The sequence below is a fragment of the Amia ocellicauda genome, chromosome 10, assembly GCF_036373705.1.
Source record: "Amia ocellicauda isolate fAmiCal2 chromosome 10, fAmiCal2.hap1, whole genome shotgun sequence".
In the NCBI taxonomy this organism is placed as follows: Eukaryota; Metazoa; Chordata; class Actinopteri; order Amiiformes; family Amiidae; genus Amia; species Amia ocellicauda.
This window is the reverse complement of record NC_089859.1, coordinates 12,181,657-12,196,797: the sequence shown is the minus strand read 5'-3', so window position 1 is coordinate 12,196,797 and position 15,141 is coordinate 12,181,657. Positions and strand designations below refer to the sequence as shown.

At 38.1% G+C, this 15,141-nt stretch overlaps 1 protein-coding gene across 5 annotated transcripts in view; it reads left to right on the top strand.

The window, feature by feature from the left end:
- The window catches only part of enox2 (ecto-NOX disulfide-thiol exchanger 2), a 209,965-nt gene that overhangs the window by 65,766 nt on the left and 129,058 nt on the right, over nucleotides 1–15,141 (top strand). For 2 of the 5 annotated variants that reach the window (XM_066714984.1, XM_066714986.1), the window contains exons 3-4: nucleotides 220–329; nucleotides 1,455–1,546. In XM_066714984.1, coding sequence (XP_066571081.1) covers nucleotides 1,510–1,546 — 37 coding nt within the window. In that variant the 5' untranslated portion in view covers nucleotides 220–329; nucleotides 1,455–1,509. Of the gene's footprint in view, nucleotides 1–219; nucleotides 330–1,454; nucleotides 1,547–2,872; nucleotides 2,938–9,689; nucleotides 10,098–15,141 lie in introns of those variants that run through there. The other 3 variants (XM_066714985.1, XM_066714988.1, XM_066714987.1) reach the window with 3 other exon arrangements.

The following is a 15,141-nucleotide window of genomic DNA, read 5'->3' as shown; positions in this document are numbered from 1 at the left end:
TTTATTTGGACATAAAACTGGCTGAGCCCGTGGTTACTCAGATCTGTCTTAATCATTGAAAGTGTGACTCTACTAATTAGAAGCATGGGGAAACCTAGAATGGGTCAGAGGACATCAGAGCAGACTCATCTGTAACTGTCCATGTATGGATCTGCAGAGCAGATGTCACAACCTCATTTTGTGGAAGGAATTATAATGACGTTTGGGTCTTCTTAACAGGGTCAGCTCTACAGATGGTGAAGGACACTGCTCAGGATTATGACGCACACATAAGGTTCTCCTAACCTTCCAGACCTTAGTGGTGCAGTTGCACATTTTACCGTTAATAGGTGGGTGAACAATCCTTGCAGAGATCTTCATTGAATTATTTTTTTGTTTAAGTGAACAGAAATACATGTGTACAATAATAACATGGCAATTTTATATTCTGATTTGCTCAATCTATGAATAAACAGACTGTTGAATAAAATGGATTATGCATAATACACAGTCAGAAGCGATTTTAGCATATCCTTTGCTCCACAAAGACTGTTCCAAGTTTTCTTGACAAATGTACATAACAAGTTTCTGACCTGTCATTCACAGAATACCAGAGAAGACTGATCTTACCATTTGGTCCATGTTCTTTTTCAACAAACTGTTTTTTTTTTTTTTTTTGTCATTGATGTCTGGATTGTTTTCTGGCCTTCAGAAAAGACCATATGTGCAGATTCAGTAATATTCCTTTACAAAACATAGTGACTTGTAAACATTATACCAAAATATGTTGATTGTGTAACTTGCTCTTTTATAAATTAAGATGTGTATTGGATGTTTGTCTGAAACGTCAGAGAGCAGTGCTCTTTACAGATTCTTTAGAGGCTTGTATTTGCTGTTGATTTGTGGACAACTGGCTCTTACAATTAGACTGGCAGCTCAGTAAATGTCAAGGAAGCAAACCGGCAAGTGAAATTTAAGTAATGCTTGAACCATTGGCTTCAGTTGGAATTCATTTTCCTTGCGGGTGCAGATACAAGAACAGAAATCAGAGGGGGCTAGAGGATGTAATAACCTTTTCACCTGCTTGTGCGAGTGCTGCCAAGTCATGGCTAGAGCAGGGTATGAGGACAGTTTGTGCAGGAAAACCAATTAGTTTCATCAGTGCTTTACTTGTGCCTTTTTCATTTTTGTTTTACTTCTTGAGTTTGATTTTGCAGTTTCCATCCAACTGTTCCATGTTTATGCATGATTTAAATAATATATATTTATACCAATTGCAATGGCACAGCATTAAATTGAAATGCAACATTTCTTAAATAATAGACATTGAAAAGATATTGTCTTTCCTTGTCCTTGAACTGGGTGCAACATTTAACTAGCTAAGACCACAATAGTACAACTTTTAAGTTACTTGTGAAGTCGAATTTTATGATGCCAAGGAAATAAATCTTTCTTTCTTTTATTTTTTGTAACAGAACTGCTGTTTGGAGACTCTAGTACCAGCGATCTGAGTGCACATTCTCACAGCTAATGATGTACAAGGATTACAGATCAGGCAGAGCTGGAGGTAAGGCATTCACTGCTGCAGATTACAGAATGAAAAGCAGGTTTTCTTATTGGGATCCGAGCTTCGTTCAGCATGAATTAGCTATGGGAGGTGCGTCCCTAGGCCCTGTGCCTGGAAGGACTTTCAGATCTGACGGTGTAAAAAGTGATTAGCCTGGGTGGTTTTCTGCTCCCCTTCAGATAAGGCTGTCACTGTTTTTCTAAGGAGGTATTGCATTGTTTTTAAAGCGCCTCAGTCCTTTGCCTAGCCCCCCAGCCTCTGACTTATGAAAGGCAGGTACAGAACGACCTTCGGGGGTTTTACTTTCTTTTTTTCCAGTTTTTTGTTGCTTATTTTTCATTCCCCATTCTCTTGGGACATAATCTGCCAAGGGCTTTAGTGAGAACGTTCCTCGTTTGTTACAGCTGTCAAGTTTCCTCACCTTGTAATGTTCAATCTGACCAAAATACGAAGGAGGGCCTTTCTGGATATCCACTTCTCTTGGGACTCTCAAATACAGACGTACAGACACATACACCTAGGGCTACTTGAAAAGCCAGGTTTACATTGTCTCACGTTAAATATTTAACGCCTGCTCCCTCAGGCCAATCAAAATACACATGCAAACGTACAGATAAATGATCTCTATAGCATGTGTCCACACACAATGAAAAAGTTACAAAAAGTAAACAAATAGAACATGTAAAGCTACTCTAATACATCTTCACGTTGGCACATGTGTTATTAATGCAATTACAAAAATTCCTTCATGTTGTTGATATAAGGTCAATGAAATTTGCCATAATTGTTATTTGTAAAGCTTTGCTCCAATTTTGTCTGTCCTGCGAACTTATGTTCCTCCCTATTTCTGAACTGTCCTGTCTCTTTGTATATAATATATCTCTCATTGTTATTCAGTTCAAATTTTTTACACAAATGTTTCTGTTCAATGTAAAAACTCGGCTTGGAACTTGCAGGAAGATTGCCTATGAAAGAGAAGAGACCTAAAAACACGAATGAAAGAAAGAAAGACAGACATTGAAACAAGGGACAGACAGTAATGGAGAAAAAGACAGAGCGAGGAAACGAGTGAAACTGGTTCATTTTTGTTTTCCCCAAATACATTTGCAGTGGAAGATGAAGGTGCCTTTCTGTATTAATCTCAGTTGGGGTCGTACAGCTGCCTGAGAGATAATAAATTTGCAGTCTCTGGGATTGCTCTCCTCTCACCTTGTCCACGGTTCTGGTTAATATTTCCCTGCTCTCATTGGCTGTTGAAGCCTGAATATCTTGAGGTGAGTCTCCTGGAGTGGGATGTCTCTTTATCTTGTAATTGTGTCTTACAGATAGGATTTGCCGTTCTGTGAATTGACGATTGACTGGATGTAAATCTATCGTACTTACACTTCAAAGTAAGTGTTTTTTTTCCGGGTCTTGGTGAATCTTTATTAGTAAATGAATATTCTGTACGCTTTCAAATGATCAGTGCTTTCATGACCTTAAACAGGTCCTTAGATCCCAACCTGAATACATCTTCCCAAAGCAGAAACTCTTTTAGTCACTTTATTGAGCTCAATCAGTTCCAACAATTAGGCGATGGATTTATGCCCTGCTGTACAGCACAGTCCCCAACATAGCAATGCAGAACAAGCAGCTGGATATATCGGCGTGAACTGATGTGATTTTTTTAGGACAGGAAGGTGTATGTTCTCTCTAGTGGACGCTTCTTTCACAAGCTGTGAGTGGTGACGGGTTATTGGAATGTACTTCAGTGGTGTAGTTTCTGCCCAATCCCTGACTAGACTGTGGAGAAATAAAATAAGTCTTAATTAATTAAGAATGTCAGATTAATATAGTGGGCACACAACAGTAACTGCTTCACGGTGCTCATGTGGAATCATGAAAAATCATGTGGAAACTCTGGCTTTAGGCCTGAAATTAAACTTGTTTTTCTCTTTCCTGTAATGTGACTTTATGTAGGTATACATTTTCGTGCTCATCTCGGTTTAATTAAAAGTGATCTAGAAGGTTCATTGAAGCAATAAACCAACTCCAACCTTCCCTCCTTAAACACGCCATCTTCCATCGTGTTAAAGTCGATAAACACAACAGAAGTCAGACAACTAGAAGATTAACGCCAAAGATAAGATGGAACCTGTAGCTATTTGTCTGTGGATTTCTCCCCTGTTTGCAGAGAAAACACTCTATGTTTTTGGGAATGAAATATTACAATGCCTGCAATGTTTTTTTTTTGTCTAGGCAGATAAGAATTTGGTGTGAGGAATCAAGCAGACTTATGTCACTGCTGCCAAAACACATTTAAATGCCCACCAGCTCCAAAGGTCTGGTTACATTCATGTAATGGATGAGCTCTTCAGAGTCAGTGTGTCTGTAACAAATATTAGCATTTTGTTTTCTTAATTGCATTGTGAATGTGTGCGTATTGACCTGCGGGGACTGATTGATATGATGCCAACTTCTCCTGTTGACGGGGTTTGAATTGTAACGTGAAGAGGAATGCTAACAACGAGTGGGGTTAAAAGGTATCCTGCACAGTGTATGAAATCCTCCCCTATAAATATTCATGGTACGGGAGAACTCCCTGGAGACAGGCTTGCTTGAGTTCGGACTTAATCCAATTTGCAGTATCTTGCTGTCGCTCCCAGCTTGCTCTGCACCGCGAGCCGTTTCTTTGAAAAGAAGCTTTCTGAACACAATAGATCCACACAGCTGCGATAACCAGCCCACTCCCTTAAGTAAACATGAAACCTCCCCCTTTCTGACTGTCACCTATCTCCAGAAATAACAAACCGCATATAAAAGAGTCTTTGAAACTGTTATTGGTAATGAAGTGTAGCTGTTCAAGTACAATACTACAGGAGGAAGTCACCTTTTCTTTTGCTGACTTCCGCTGTGCTACCTATCACTCAGTGCTGAGATGGGAGACAGTACGTCCTTGGTCGATGACATCTAGCAAGAGACTTACTCCCACTGAAACGCAAAGGAGTTCATTAGAGACAAACCTTTAAACTTGGCATTTTTCTTTCAGCGTGTGCTGTAATGGTGTGGTTTTATTGATCTCGCTACACATATTTCTAAATACCATAGCAGTTGTTTTAAGTCTCAAACTCAATGTTATACAGAAAAACCTTTTAAATACCATTTTACCATATGATCAGTGTGTCAAGTAAGTGGAGAGTTTTCATTTCCCCTGAAGTATTTGGCTGAAGTGTCGACATCACATGCCTTGTATATCTTAATGTGTTTATATAATAGCATGGCTTATTCATTGCAAAACACTCCATAGATTTCTATAGAACAAATGTAGATTAGGGATCCAACACAGCACATTACTCTGGGCACAGACTGCAGTTTTAATTCAAAGGCCTACTGTGGGTTTTCTAATGATCTGCAACTTTGAGAACTTATTTTCTTAGTACCATTGTTAAACATTCTTAGAATGAGTAAATTTAGACTGCAGAAACTGTTTATATACTCAAGATTTTTTTAAATAAAAAGCATGTTTTAGAATTAGCTGAGAGAGACGTATGTAGCTGGATCAAAGAACAATTCACAGCGGAGACTGATTTAAAAATACACAACAGGTAAAACTGAGACTCTGAGAACATTTTAGATTAAGTGAACCCTTTTAATATATGGTTTGCTGCTATATCTGATTTATATAATGAAAAAAGACCACCGTTGTTGCTTTTTTCCTATTAATTTATATGGTTGAATTATTCAGGAGCTACCAGACCCATAGAACAGGGTTCTTCAATACCTCAGTCTGCATGAATTGTGGATTCATTTCAGCCAAAAAGACAGACAGGGTTTACCTAAGGTTATAATTGGTTTTATGACATATTGTTTGAAGGTGTTTGCTGCCTAATAATTTAGGAGACAACAGAAGAAATTAAATTCACTCAGGACTGAAATTAACTCTGGATTCAAAAACATCTGACGTTTGTCCGACACAAAATTACTGTTAAAATAATCATCAGTATTATACAGGATAAAAACAAACTTCTTCACATATTTATTTTGACCAATTTTCTGAAAATATAAATTAGTTCAAGTGTTTGATTTTGTGACACGCACATCTGAAGGAACTCATGGAAAAGGATGAGAAAACCCAAAAGCTGAATGATACTTTTATTTAATTTCACGTATTTAATTTAGGGTTTTTCAAATGTTTTTAGCATTTTTATAGTTCATTAACAGTTCTGCAAGAAACTGGGAGAGGCAAATCAAACACCGATCACTTCTATTCATTTCTCTTACAGCCAACGTTAGCTTAATTTCAGTGATAAAAATGTCCTCTTTATTCAAGGTCAGGCTCTTTATCTGACATCACCGAGGCAACCAGGGACCCACCTGGTCAAAGGTCATGTATCTATTTGACCTGCGATGAAATCATTAAAGGATCCGTTTTCATGAAGTTATTCAAGGGAAAAGCAGACCTTTTTTATCTGTCCAAATCCATCTGACCTTCAGCACAGTGTCTGCTTTTAAACAGAATTAAGTGGGATTTGTATTTATTTGTTTTATGAAACTTAATTACTTATCTCCTCCCTTGTTATACTCTTCTTTTGCTTTTTGTGACGTTTTAATTATTTAAATATCAACGTTGAAAACATTTAGCATCTGTGCAGTCGATTTATGGTTTGTCTTTGATTCATGCCCATTTTGGATTCTTTCAGAAGGCTCTTTCTTTTGATTTCTCAATATTGCATTGTTTGTGTTCGTAGGTCTTGTGGACCATTATATATGAACTGCCTTTTAAAAATTCATTCTAGGGGTTCGTTTTTCCTGGACCTAATGGTGTGGCTCCAAAGTGTGTGTTATGCTGCAGGGGGCTAAGCAGCAGGGCTGTTTATCCTTGAGTTCCTATATACACGACGAGCGAGGGTATCCATTAGCTTGAGCTAGTTATAGACTTTAGACTTTACTTCTCAAACTTTACTATGAACATATGGATGGACTACCCTGTCTCATCCCTTTCATCACTGAAAAAAGTGACGTATTTGTGTATTGACAAGTATATTTTTGTATTTGAAGTTCCACTTGTGCCATTTGGAATCGTAAAACCAAAACTGTCACCTGTTCAGGTTTGGGTCATTGCTTTCATACTGTACTTTCTAATGGCAATAATGCATTCATTAGCATGTTCAGACAGCACATTGTCTTTATTTATCTCTAGTGTTCTTATCCTTCTTATGCTGATTGGTTACAGCTTTTGCTTTTATGAGAAAGACATAATAAGGTGGGCTGGCTGATGGTGTTAAAGATCACGGTTGTTTAAGGATAAACCAGGGGGTTCACAGCATGCTGCAGATTGCTCTCGTCTATAGCTTAATAAAATCTTTTTGAATTCGCTCCCTGATTAATGCCTTTTACATCCTCGGGTAACAGCCTGTGCTCCACACACTTTTAGAAGGTATATATTTTCTCAGGTTTTTAACAGCTTTACAAAATTGAAATTACAGACTACTTTGAATATCCGTACTCTGCAGGTGTTGGGAATCAGAAGTTAATTGAAAATGTTGAGTTACTTTTGCAGCGGTACACTTTGCTGCCATTGCCTCACTGGATATCTCTAAGGTTTTGACTGCAAAAGGAAAGGGTATCAAAACATAGTTTCAAAATAATGTCTTACGTTACTAATTATTCCTACTTTTGGCAGTAGTAACGATGTTCGAAAAACAGTAATTCTAACTTTCCTCTGCTGAATTATTTAAACTGGGACTACATAATGTAACCATCATGTTAGCCCAACATTTTCTCTGTGTAATATAAATTTCATTTTATTATTGTATGTGACTAAACACTTGGACAAGCAGTGAATTTCTGCTCAACACTTGGCATTTACTCAAGACAAATTAATTCATCTGGTTACATGAATAAATCAAATAATTAAAGTCATGATCAAACACACACATTACAATTTTAAGAAGTCTCAGGCACAAGATTAAATTAAATTAAATTATAGTAGAGCTTTCCAGTTACCCGAATGAATGGAATTTGAACACAGATGGATACACTGAACTTACATTGCATAAGAATCTCATTACTTCAATTATAAAGCAGTAAAACTATCAGCATTTTTAAAATGTATGTATTACAACACACACACACACACACACACACACACACACGTGTGTGTGTTGTAATACATACATTTTAAAAATGCTGATAGTTTTATTATATAAATTGGACTCATTATTAAAAAACTAAATTTGTTTTTTTGGGCTTCCAGATGTTATGCATATAACTTATTTTTCTTGTTTGCTTCTTTTTGAGTTTTAGGGGGATTATGGCAAAGAACTTCTCTGGGTGAAATATTAGAAACAATACATGAACTCATTAAGAAAAGGCACATACTGTTCTCCCTCTTTATTACTGCAGTGTGTGCATTATTTAGTGTGGCCTGAAGTCTATACAGGGATGTGGCTGCAGTATGCTTGCCTGCTGCTCTTCCTCTGGCTGTGGTGCTCAGTGATGGGAGGCTGGATGCATGCATGCCTCGCCATGCACACACTCACGAGCACAACAGCACCGCCTGCTGTCGCCACAGGAAACCCAGCCGGCCTCTGAGCCGTGCTGAGGTGCTCTAAGGCTGCGAGATGATTAGATTTTACTTTAGAAAACTGCTTTCCACTTCAGCATGGCTCTCAACCACCCCCTGCCACCATAATCCATAACAGTGGGTACTTTTTTTAACTCTTATCTCCCTCTACTTCTGCTTTCAAATTGAAGATATCGAAGATCAAAATATTATCTTCATCAAAACGACATTGCTTCTGCAGCTGGATCCACAGCTAGCCGTTTGGGGTCTTGCCTCTTATAAAGCCAGTAGAGAAAACAACTCCACTTCATGTTTTTCTCTTAAACTCCTGCAACCCAGATGAAAGATAATAGGGAGATGAAGCCAGCTCCTTACTCTCACAACCTTTCATCAGCTGATGCTCCCTTTGGCTATGTTTGTTGGTTTCTGAAGGCTCCTCTAATTATGTTTCGCCTTGTTATTAAAAGCACTTTTTTTTTTTTTTTTACATGTGCAGTTTCTCTTGTGGGCATTAACCCTCAAGCGCCTATTGTATTTGTAGAGATCAAAGTACATCTGACAGTATTTGTTCAATATTTTAGTAGTGGATCTTACATCCACTCTTCTAGGACAAAATATGGTATTTGGAGTTTGTATTCTTGAAGAAAGAGACTCATACAGACCAGTGGATATGTGAACATTGAACAGTAACTCTTTTAAAAGTATCAAATTGGATTTGCTCATGATATGTTTCAAAGGTTACTTATTGTGCAGTGGCTGACTCAACATAGAGAAATGTCCAAATAATTGTTGCATACTGTTCCTTGTGTTGTAATAGCTCTATCCACTCCTCTCTCACTAACTATTGTGTGATAGAAAGGGTTAAATTGGTGTAGGCAAGGAAAATGCTGTGTTTTTGTTTTTCTAAACTAAACCTGTGCCCTCAAAAGCACCGTTGCAATTTAAGCCTTTCCTCTTGCTTGGCAATCCCAATTAAAGCGCTTCTAGTACGTTTTAATTAATAGCTAAACTTGCTTTAAAAAAAAAAGTGTTCACAATATCCTGCCACATTTATTTTATCTTCATCATTTTTTTTTTTTGTAATTTGTGAAGTAGTAAAGCTGCCTGAGACCAACATTCACATTATAGAGATCATGTCTGGGTCTCGTTTATGATACGGCTCGTTAAGAGTGTGGTAATCAGTGGTTTGCTATTACAACCTCCTTTACTCAGTCTTTCTCTCTAGGTAGAAAGGGTTTAGATTTCATCACCCCTTAATTACAGAGTGTGTGGGTGAAGCCGTGGTTGTTGAAGACCATCCCCAGAGACAGTGGGGGAATACTGTGCAGAGGGGGAAAAAAGAAAAACGGATAGAAACAAAGAAGCAAATGCACGTGTGACATTTCAGGCTTATCACGTGTTTTTTGTTTTTTTCTTCAGTGCATCGATATTGAAATTCCTACCAGATTTTCAGTTGACTACTGTGCTAATGACTTTCCAACGTCTCCCTCCCTGTCCCGTCCCCTGGCCATCCATCTACCGTTCAGCCCTGCCAGATCCCTATAAAAATTTGCCAGAATGAAGCAGTCAGTCAGTGAAGACAGACACGAACATATGCCGTAGCAAATCGCAGAGGCCAGTGCAGCCCACTTGCCCCTCGCAGCTGCCTGCATTTCCCATTGCTTGGCTTTTGTCTGTGTCTGTGTGTGCGTGCGCGAGCATATATGCATGTCTACAAGCGTCTGTGTGTGTGTGTGTGTGTGAGAGAGTGTGTGTGTGCACTGGTGTTAGCTAAAAGGAGCCTCCTCTGCTCGTACTGCCTACTGTGGCTCAGTCTGTGGAGCGGAGCTGAGGAGAGTAGATTCAAGCATTCTAATAGACCGAAGGATTTTTTTTTTCTTTTCTTTCTTTTTTTTATTTTTATGAAACGGCTCGTGTTGCGTTTTCATTACTGGGGAATTTAAGCCAAGGGGAGTTTATAATATTTGGCACTAGCTCTTTGGACAATGTTCCTTGTGCAGTACACAGGTATGGTACAACTTCATTGTTCAGATTTCATGTATTAAGTGCTGTTACCATTCATCTTTTTTTCTTTTGTTACAATGTTTGTCCCTCCTTGATTTAAGACTGTTTTGTTTCTTTATTGTGTCCCTGCAATCACAGTTGTCTTTTGTTTATGTGCCGATGTTCCAGGCAACTGGATGAATCGGTGAAAGAACATGTACATCATAGCACGAGTGGGATCTTTCACAGTTCTTTGTGCGTAGAAGAAAGGAACTGGTATTTCTTTTATTGTTTTTAATTCAGAGAAATGAATAAAACCATTTCCAAATAGTCTAAATTGTGGCATCTTCTGTGAAATCAACTGTGTTATCTAGTTTCCCTAGACTTCTACTGGCATTTTTTTAAACCTCTATGTGGTTTGGTAGAGGAATGTACTTTAATGTGGTTTCGGTGGTTCAGACAACACTTGTTTAAGTTGAGACTTGAGATCCATACCCACCTGCGCGGGCATCTCGCAGTTCCAAGTGAAATTTTCTCTGAAGTCCTAATCTATGCTGATTCATTCCCAAGATTGGTTCATTATTCATCTCTTTTATTGTGAACTTTGAGCAATCAACAGTACTCATTTATGTTTTGCATGTATTTGCCATGTGTTCTCGTGGACAGATTTCTAAAATTGTTATTTTTCCAATTTACATGGGTACAAAACAAGTTGTTTTGTTGTAATTGGGAGTCACTCCACAGTGTATACAAGGGATGATATGCTTTTTTTTTAAAGGTTTTATGTGTTATTAACTTAACTTCTAATGCACAAATCAGCAAATGCCTTCCTTTATGCATTATCTATAGAATCTATATGATCGCTTTCTTGAAGAATCTGTCCGCTGTTCCAAGTTCTCATGGTTTTGACAACTACAGAGTTAACTTGTCCTTTACACCTTTCTTTCGAGTGTTGTGGATAGCTTATGTTCTACACCCGGTAATTGACCCTTTGCTGCTGCCTATTGATTAGCAGGTTCTCTCAAACACAGCAGGCTCTATCTGATCATCTTCATACTAATTGAAGTTGGGGGAATAGATGGTTGCATTTCCTTATGAAAGTTTTCTTTTTTTAATTTCCTTTTGGCTTACACATTCTCTCTGTCTCTCTTTTTTAATTAGTATGATTATGATTTTCTCAATCACTCTCCATTTTCCATTCCCTGAAGATTACAGTCAGTAACGCTTGGCCAAAGAATGGTTTCTCTGTGTATGGATGCTAGTGCCATGCCTCCCAGTGTAATGAATGAGGGCTATTGACATTGCATTAAGCTGTGGTTGCACTGCCAAATTTTCTGTGTAGAAGCACTGAGGAAAGTTTCATAATCTTCCCTTGTGTCCAGTGTGCAAGATCTTTTCAGTTTGAGTTATCAGCGCATGCAGTGATTTAGTGTTAATATTTGTATGCATATATTTCATTATTTTAATATTGCAAATGTTTAGTAATATTTATAAAGCACTCACCCCATATGTTTCAGGTTTTGGCACTACTCTCTAGGAGATATTTATTTCACATATAAAATGTGTGATTTAAATTTCTTGCAGATCTACTCTGATTTATTTGAAGATGTAATTATGTTTTTTTTTTTTTTACATATCTCCCACCCTGTTTCACTTTTTCTTATCTTTTGGCACAATGGCTCATCTCTTAAGAACATAAGAACAACATAATAAAGTTTACAAATGAGAGGAGGCCATTCGACCCATCGTGCTTGTTTGGTGTCCATTAATAACTAAGTGATCCAAGGATCCTATCCAGTCTGATTTTAAATGTTCCCAAATTTTCAGCTTCAACCACATCACTGGGGAGTTTGTTCAGATTGTGACGACTCTCTGTGTGAAGAAGTATCTCCTGTTTTCCATCTTGAATGCCTTGAAGCCCAATTTCCATTTGTGTCCCCGGGTGCGTGTGTCCCTGCTGATCTGGAAAAGCTCCTCTGGTTTGATGTGATCGATGCCTTTCATGATTTTGAAGACTTGGATCAAGTCCCCACGTAGTCTCCTCTGTTCCAGGGTGAAAAGGTTCAGTTCCTCAGTCTCTCAGTAGGACGTTCCCTTCAGACCTGGAATAAGTCTGGTTGCTCTCCTCTGAACTGCCTCTAGAGCAGCGATATCTTTCTTGAAGTGTGGAGCCCAGAACTGCACACAGTATCCAGATGAGCTCTAACTAGCGCATTGTACAGTCTGAACATTACTGTTCTAAATTCTACTTTTAATACTCTTAATTCAGTTTCTCCTTGTTCTTTCCATTATACTGCAATAATGTATGTTGTTTACCTTTGACTGACTGTGTTCTAGAATGATTAATCAATATACTCTCACCTAAACCATGAAGTTCAGCTTCATTTATAAACCTTTAGTATTCATGTGAACAGACCTTGACTAGACCTTGTGGTTGTCTGGTAAAGAAATCTTACTGCATCTATGTTTTCTGAAAAAACAGCTGTATGGGTCTGATTTAAGAGAGAAAATATAAAACAAAAAGTTGTATATGGAATTACATCGTGTGATATAAATATTGCTTCTTTGTTTGCAGAACATTTCGATGCTCAGCTGGAGTTACGTGCGCGGCAATGCTTGACTTTTGCCATTTTCTCAGCAACTGGCTTTTCTGAGACGCCCAGTGACTGTATGCTTCTTAAAAGAGGTTCAAACAATCATAGTGACAGAGCTTTCTGTCTTTTTTTCCCCCCTTTCTTATCTTCACATGGCCAGAGGCGACACTTCTCAGGATCTGTCCAAGTGAATCACGTCTGGCTGTTTACACTAAACCCAGGCGACCATGATGGATACAAATCCATTTGGGAATATGATGGCCATTTACTTTATATATCTTACAGTGCTCTCTGCGGATCAGTTGCGTAGACATCATCTGGAAAATAAAAAACATAGTTTGCGTGTATGTGTATGTGTGTGTGTGTGTATTAGCACAAGTAGGGGAGAAAGGGAGAGATGGAGATGGACAAACCCATGACGCTGCAGAATAAGTACTATATCTTGAAAGATATTTCGAAAAGCGAAGGGGAATTTTTTTTTTGAGAAAAACTGAAAGTCACTGAAATGTGGAAACTTACATTTTGATTGTGGAGACTGGGGACTTAGTGCTGTTGGCTTAGTTTTTTAACCAATAGGCTCTGCTCGTGTATGTGCAGGGATGGTGGAAGGATGAGGATATTAAAACTAATCATTAGGTCAAGAAATGAAAAAGGAGCTTTGACAGTGAAGAGTATCTGGTAATATTAATGTAGTCTCTGATCAATACCCTGCACTCAGATGGACATCTGTGAGACTTGGGAGGGGGATATTCTGTACTAAGAGGCAGGGATTCATATAATTTGTAACTTGGTTAGGGATTACTCAAAATGGGCCGAGAGGCATGGTGAAGGAAATGGGTTACCCACTGCTGAGTTAATCACAGATATACCTTGTGTTGCCATGGATACTCTGCTTTGCCATGTCTTATTTCAGCCAAGTGTGTGGTCTTTGGCTAGTTTTGCTGCTGGAGGGGGGGTGTCTGGGAAAGGAACCAAGCAGGAGAGGAAGGATAGATGAGCTGTCTTGGGTGCTGCCCGTTTCTTAGAAGTTCTTAAAGACACCCACCTCTTACCCGAATATTAACTTGGCTGTGTTTTGTGCAGAATTCATCACCAGAAACCGCTTTTCACCGAACCACACTAACCTGCAGTCTATAGTATCTCCCAGTAGACTCTTAGTCATAAAGGACACAAAAACATGCTGTTCAATTGATGTGGTCTGGCCAAAAAATGAATACAAAAAAATGTTGCTTTAGACCCTTCCCCCATCCTGCCCTCTTCTTTCCAAGGTCATTTTTATTTCCTGTCATTATTTACTAGTCTAAATTTATGTTCTGGGGCTCTGATCTTACAAGCGATTATAGACCCATTTTTAGTTTTTAGTTTTCCATATTGTGAGACTCTCCAGCCATCGACAATAAATCAAAAATGGTCCTTTAAACAGCACTGAAAACATGCTCTTTTTGCCTTATACTAGGCTGTATAGAATCTGTTCAGGGAATGCATTTTGTAGCGCTACTAAACCTTGTGCTAAAGATGCTAATGTTGGCCTTAATAGTCAGTTTTCACTTTTTGAACACATAGTATTAATTGTTTTCATGAATTTATGCCAGGGCTTAAATGTTACATTAAACAAGAGTGTAATATCTGCCCCAAATGGAGTTTTCTAACAGCTGTTTTACACCAACATCAAATATTTCTGCTGCCCCCTTTAAAGACTCTAATGTATGTTTTAGCTCACTTTCTCAACCACTTTGTGTTTTGTGCATATTAAAAATGTATACAATATCCAATTTGGAAATAATAATGATTTTTAATTACAGTTAGCAGTTATTTCAACATTGTTTTCTTCTCATATAAAGGGGTATTGGACTTCACAATCATGTCAGCAACATAGAACTATGTTCAGCCTATAGGCAACACCTTAATTTTCCAGCTGACTTACTTATCTGGTGGATTCTGTTGCAGGATTCAACTAAATTCACACATATAATTTAATAATAATACAATAAAACCCTATTTCAATTATTTGTTACCTTCCAGTAATAATAATCCAGTAATGTAGGCTATGGTCTGTTCTTTAGGTCATACCTCATTTGAATTCCACACAGTTTTTGAAAAGCAAAATGCATTTGATGTTGCTGATGGAATGAGCTTGTCTTCGCAGTGTATTGCAGTAATTGAGTTTCTAGTTTTTGTATTGATTTGTGCATCTCGTACATGCTAGAGGATCCCTGGCTGCTGTAGCCTCCCATGCCTTGCTAATTGAAAGCAACAATATCTTAAGATGAAAAACTGTGACTGATAATTGGTATTGTAACCGATAGCGTGGCATTCTTCTTAATGAGAAGCTCTCTGGCTTATTGCATTCCTTGGAAAATATTTGAAGGATTGTGTTTTTAATCAAAATATAGTATATCAGACGAGACATTTTCAGTGGCATGCTGAGAGAATCGTTTTTTTTGTGTGTGCATCATTAAGTTAAGATGCATTCC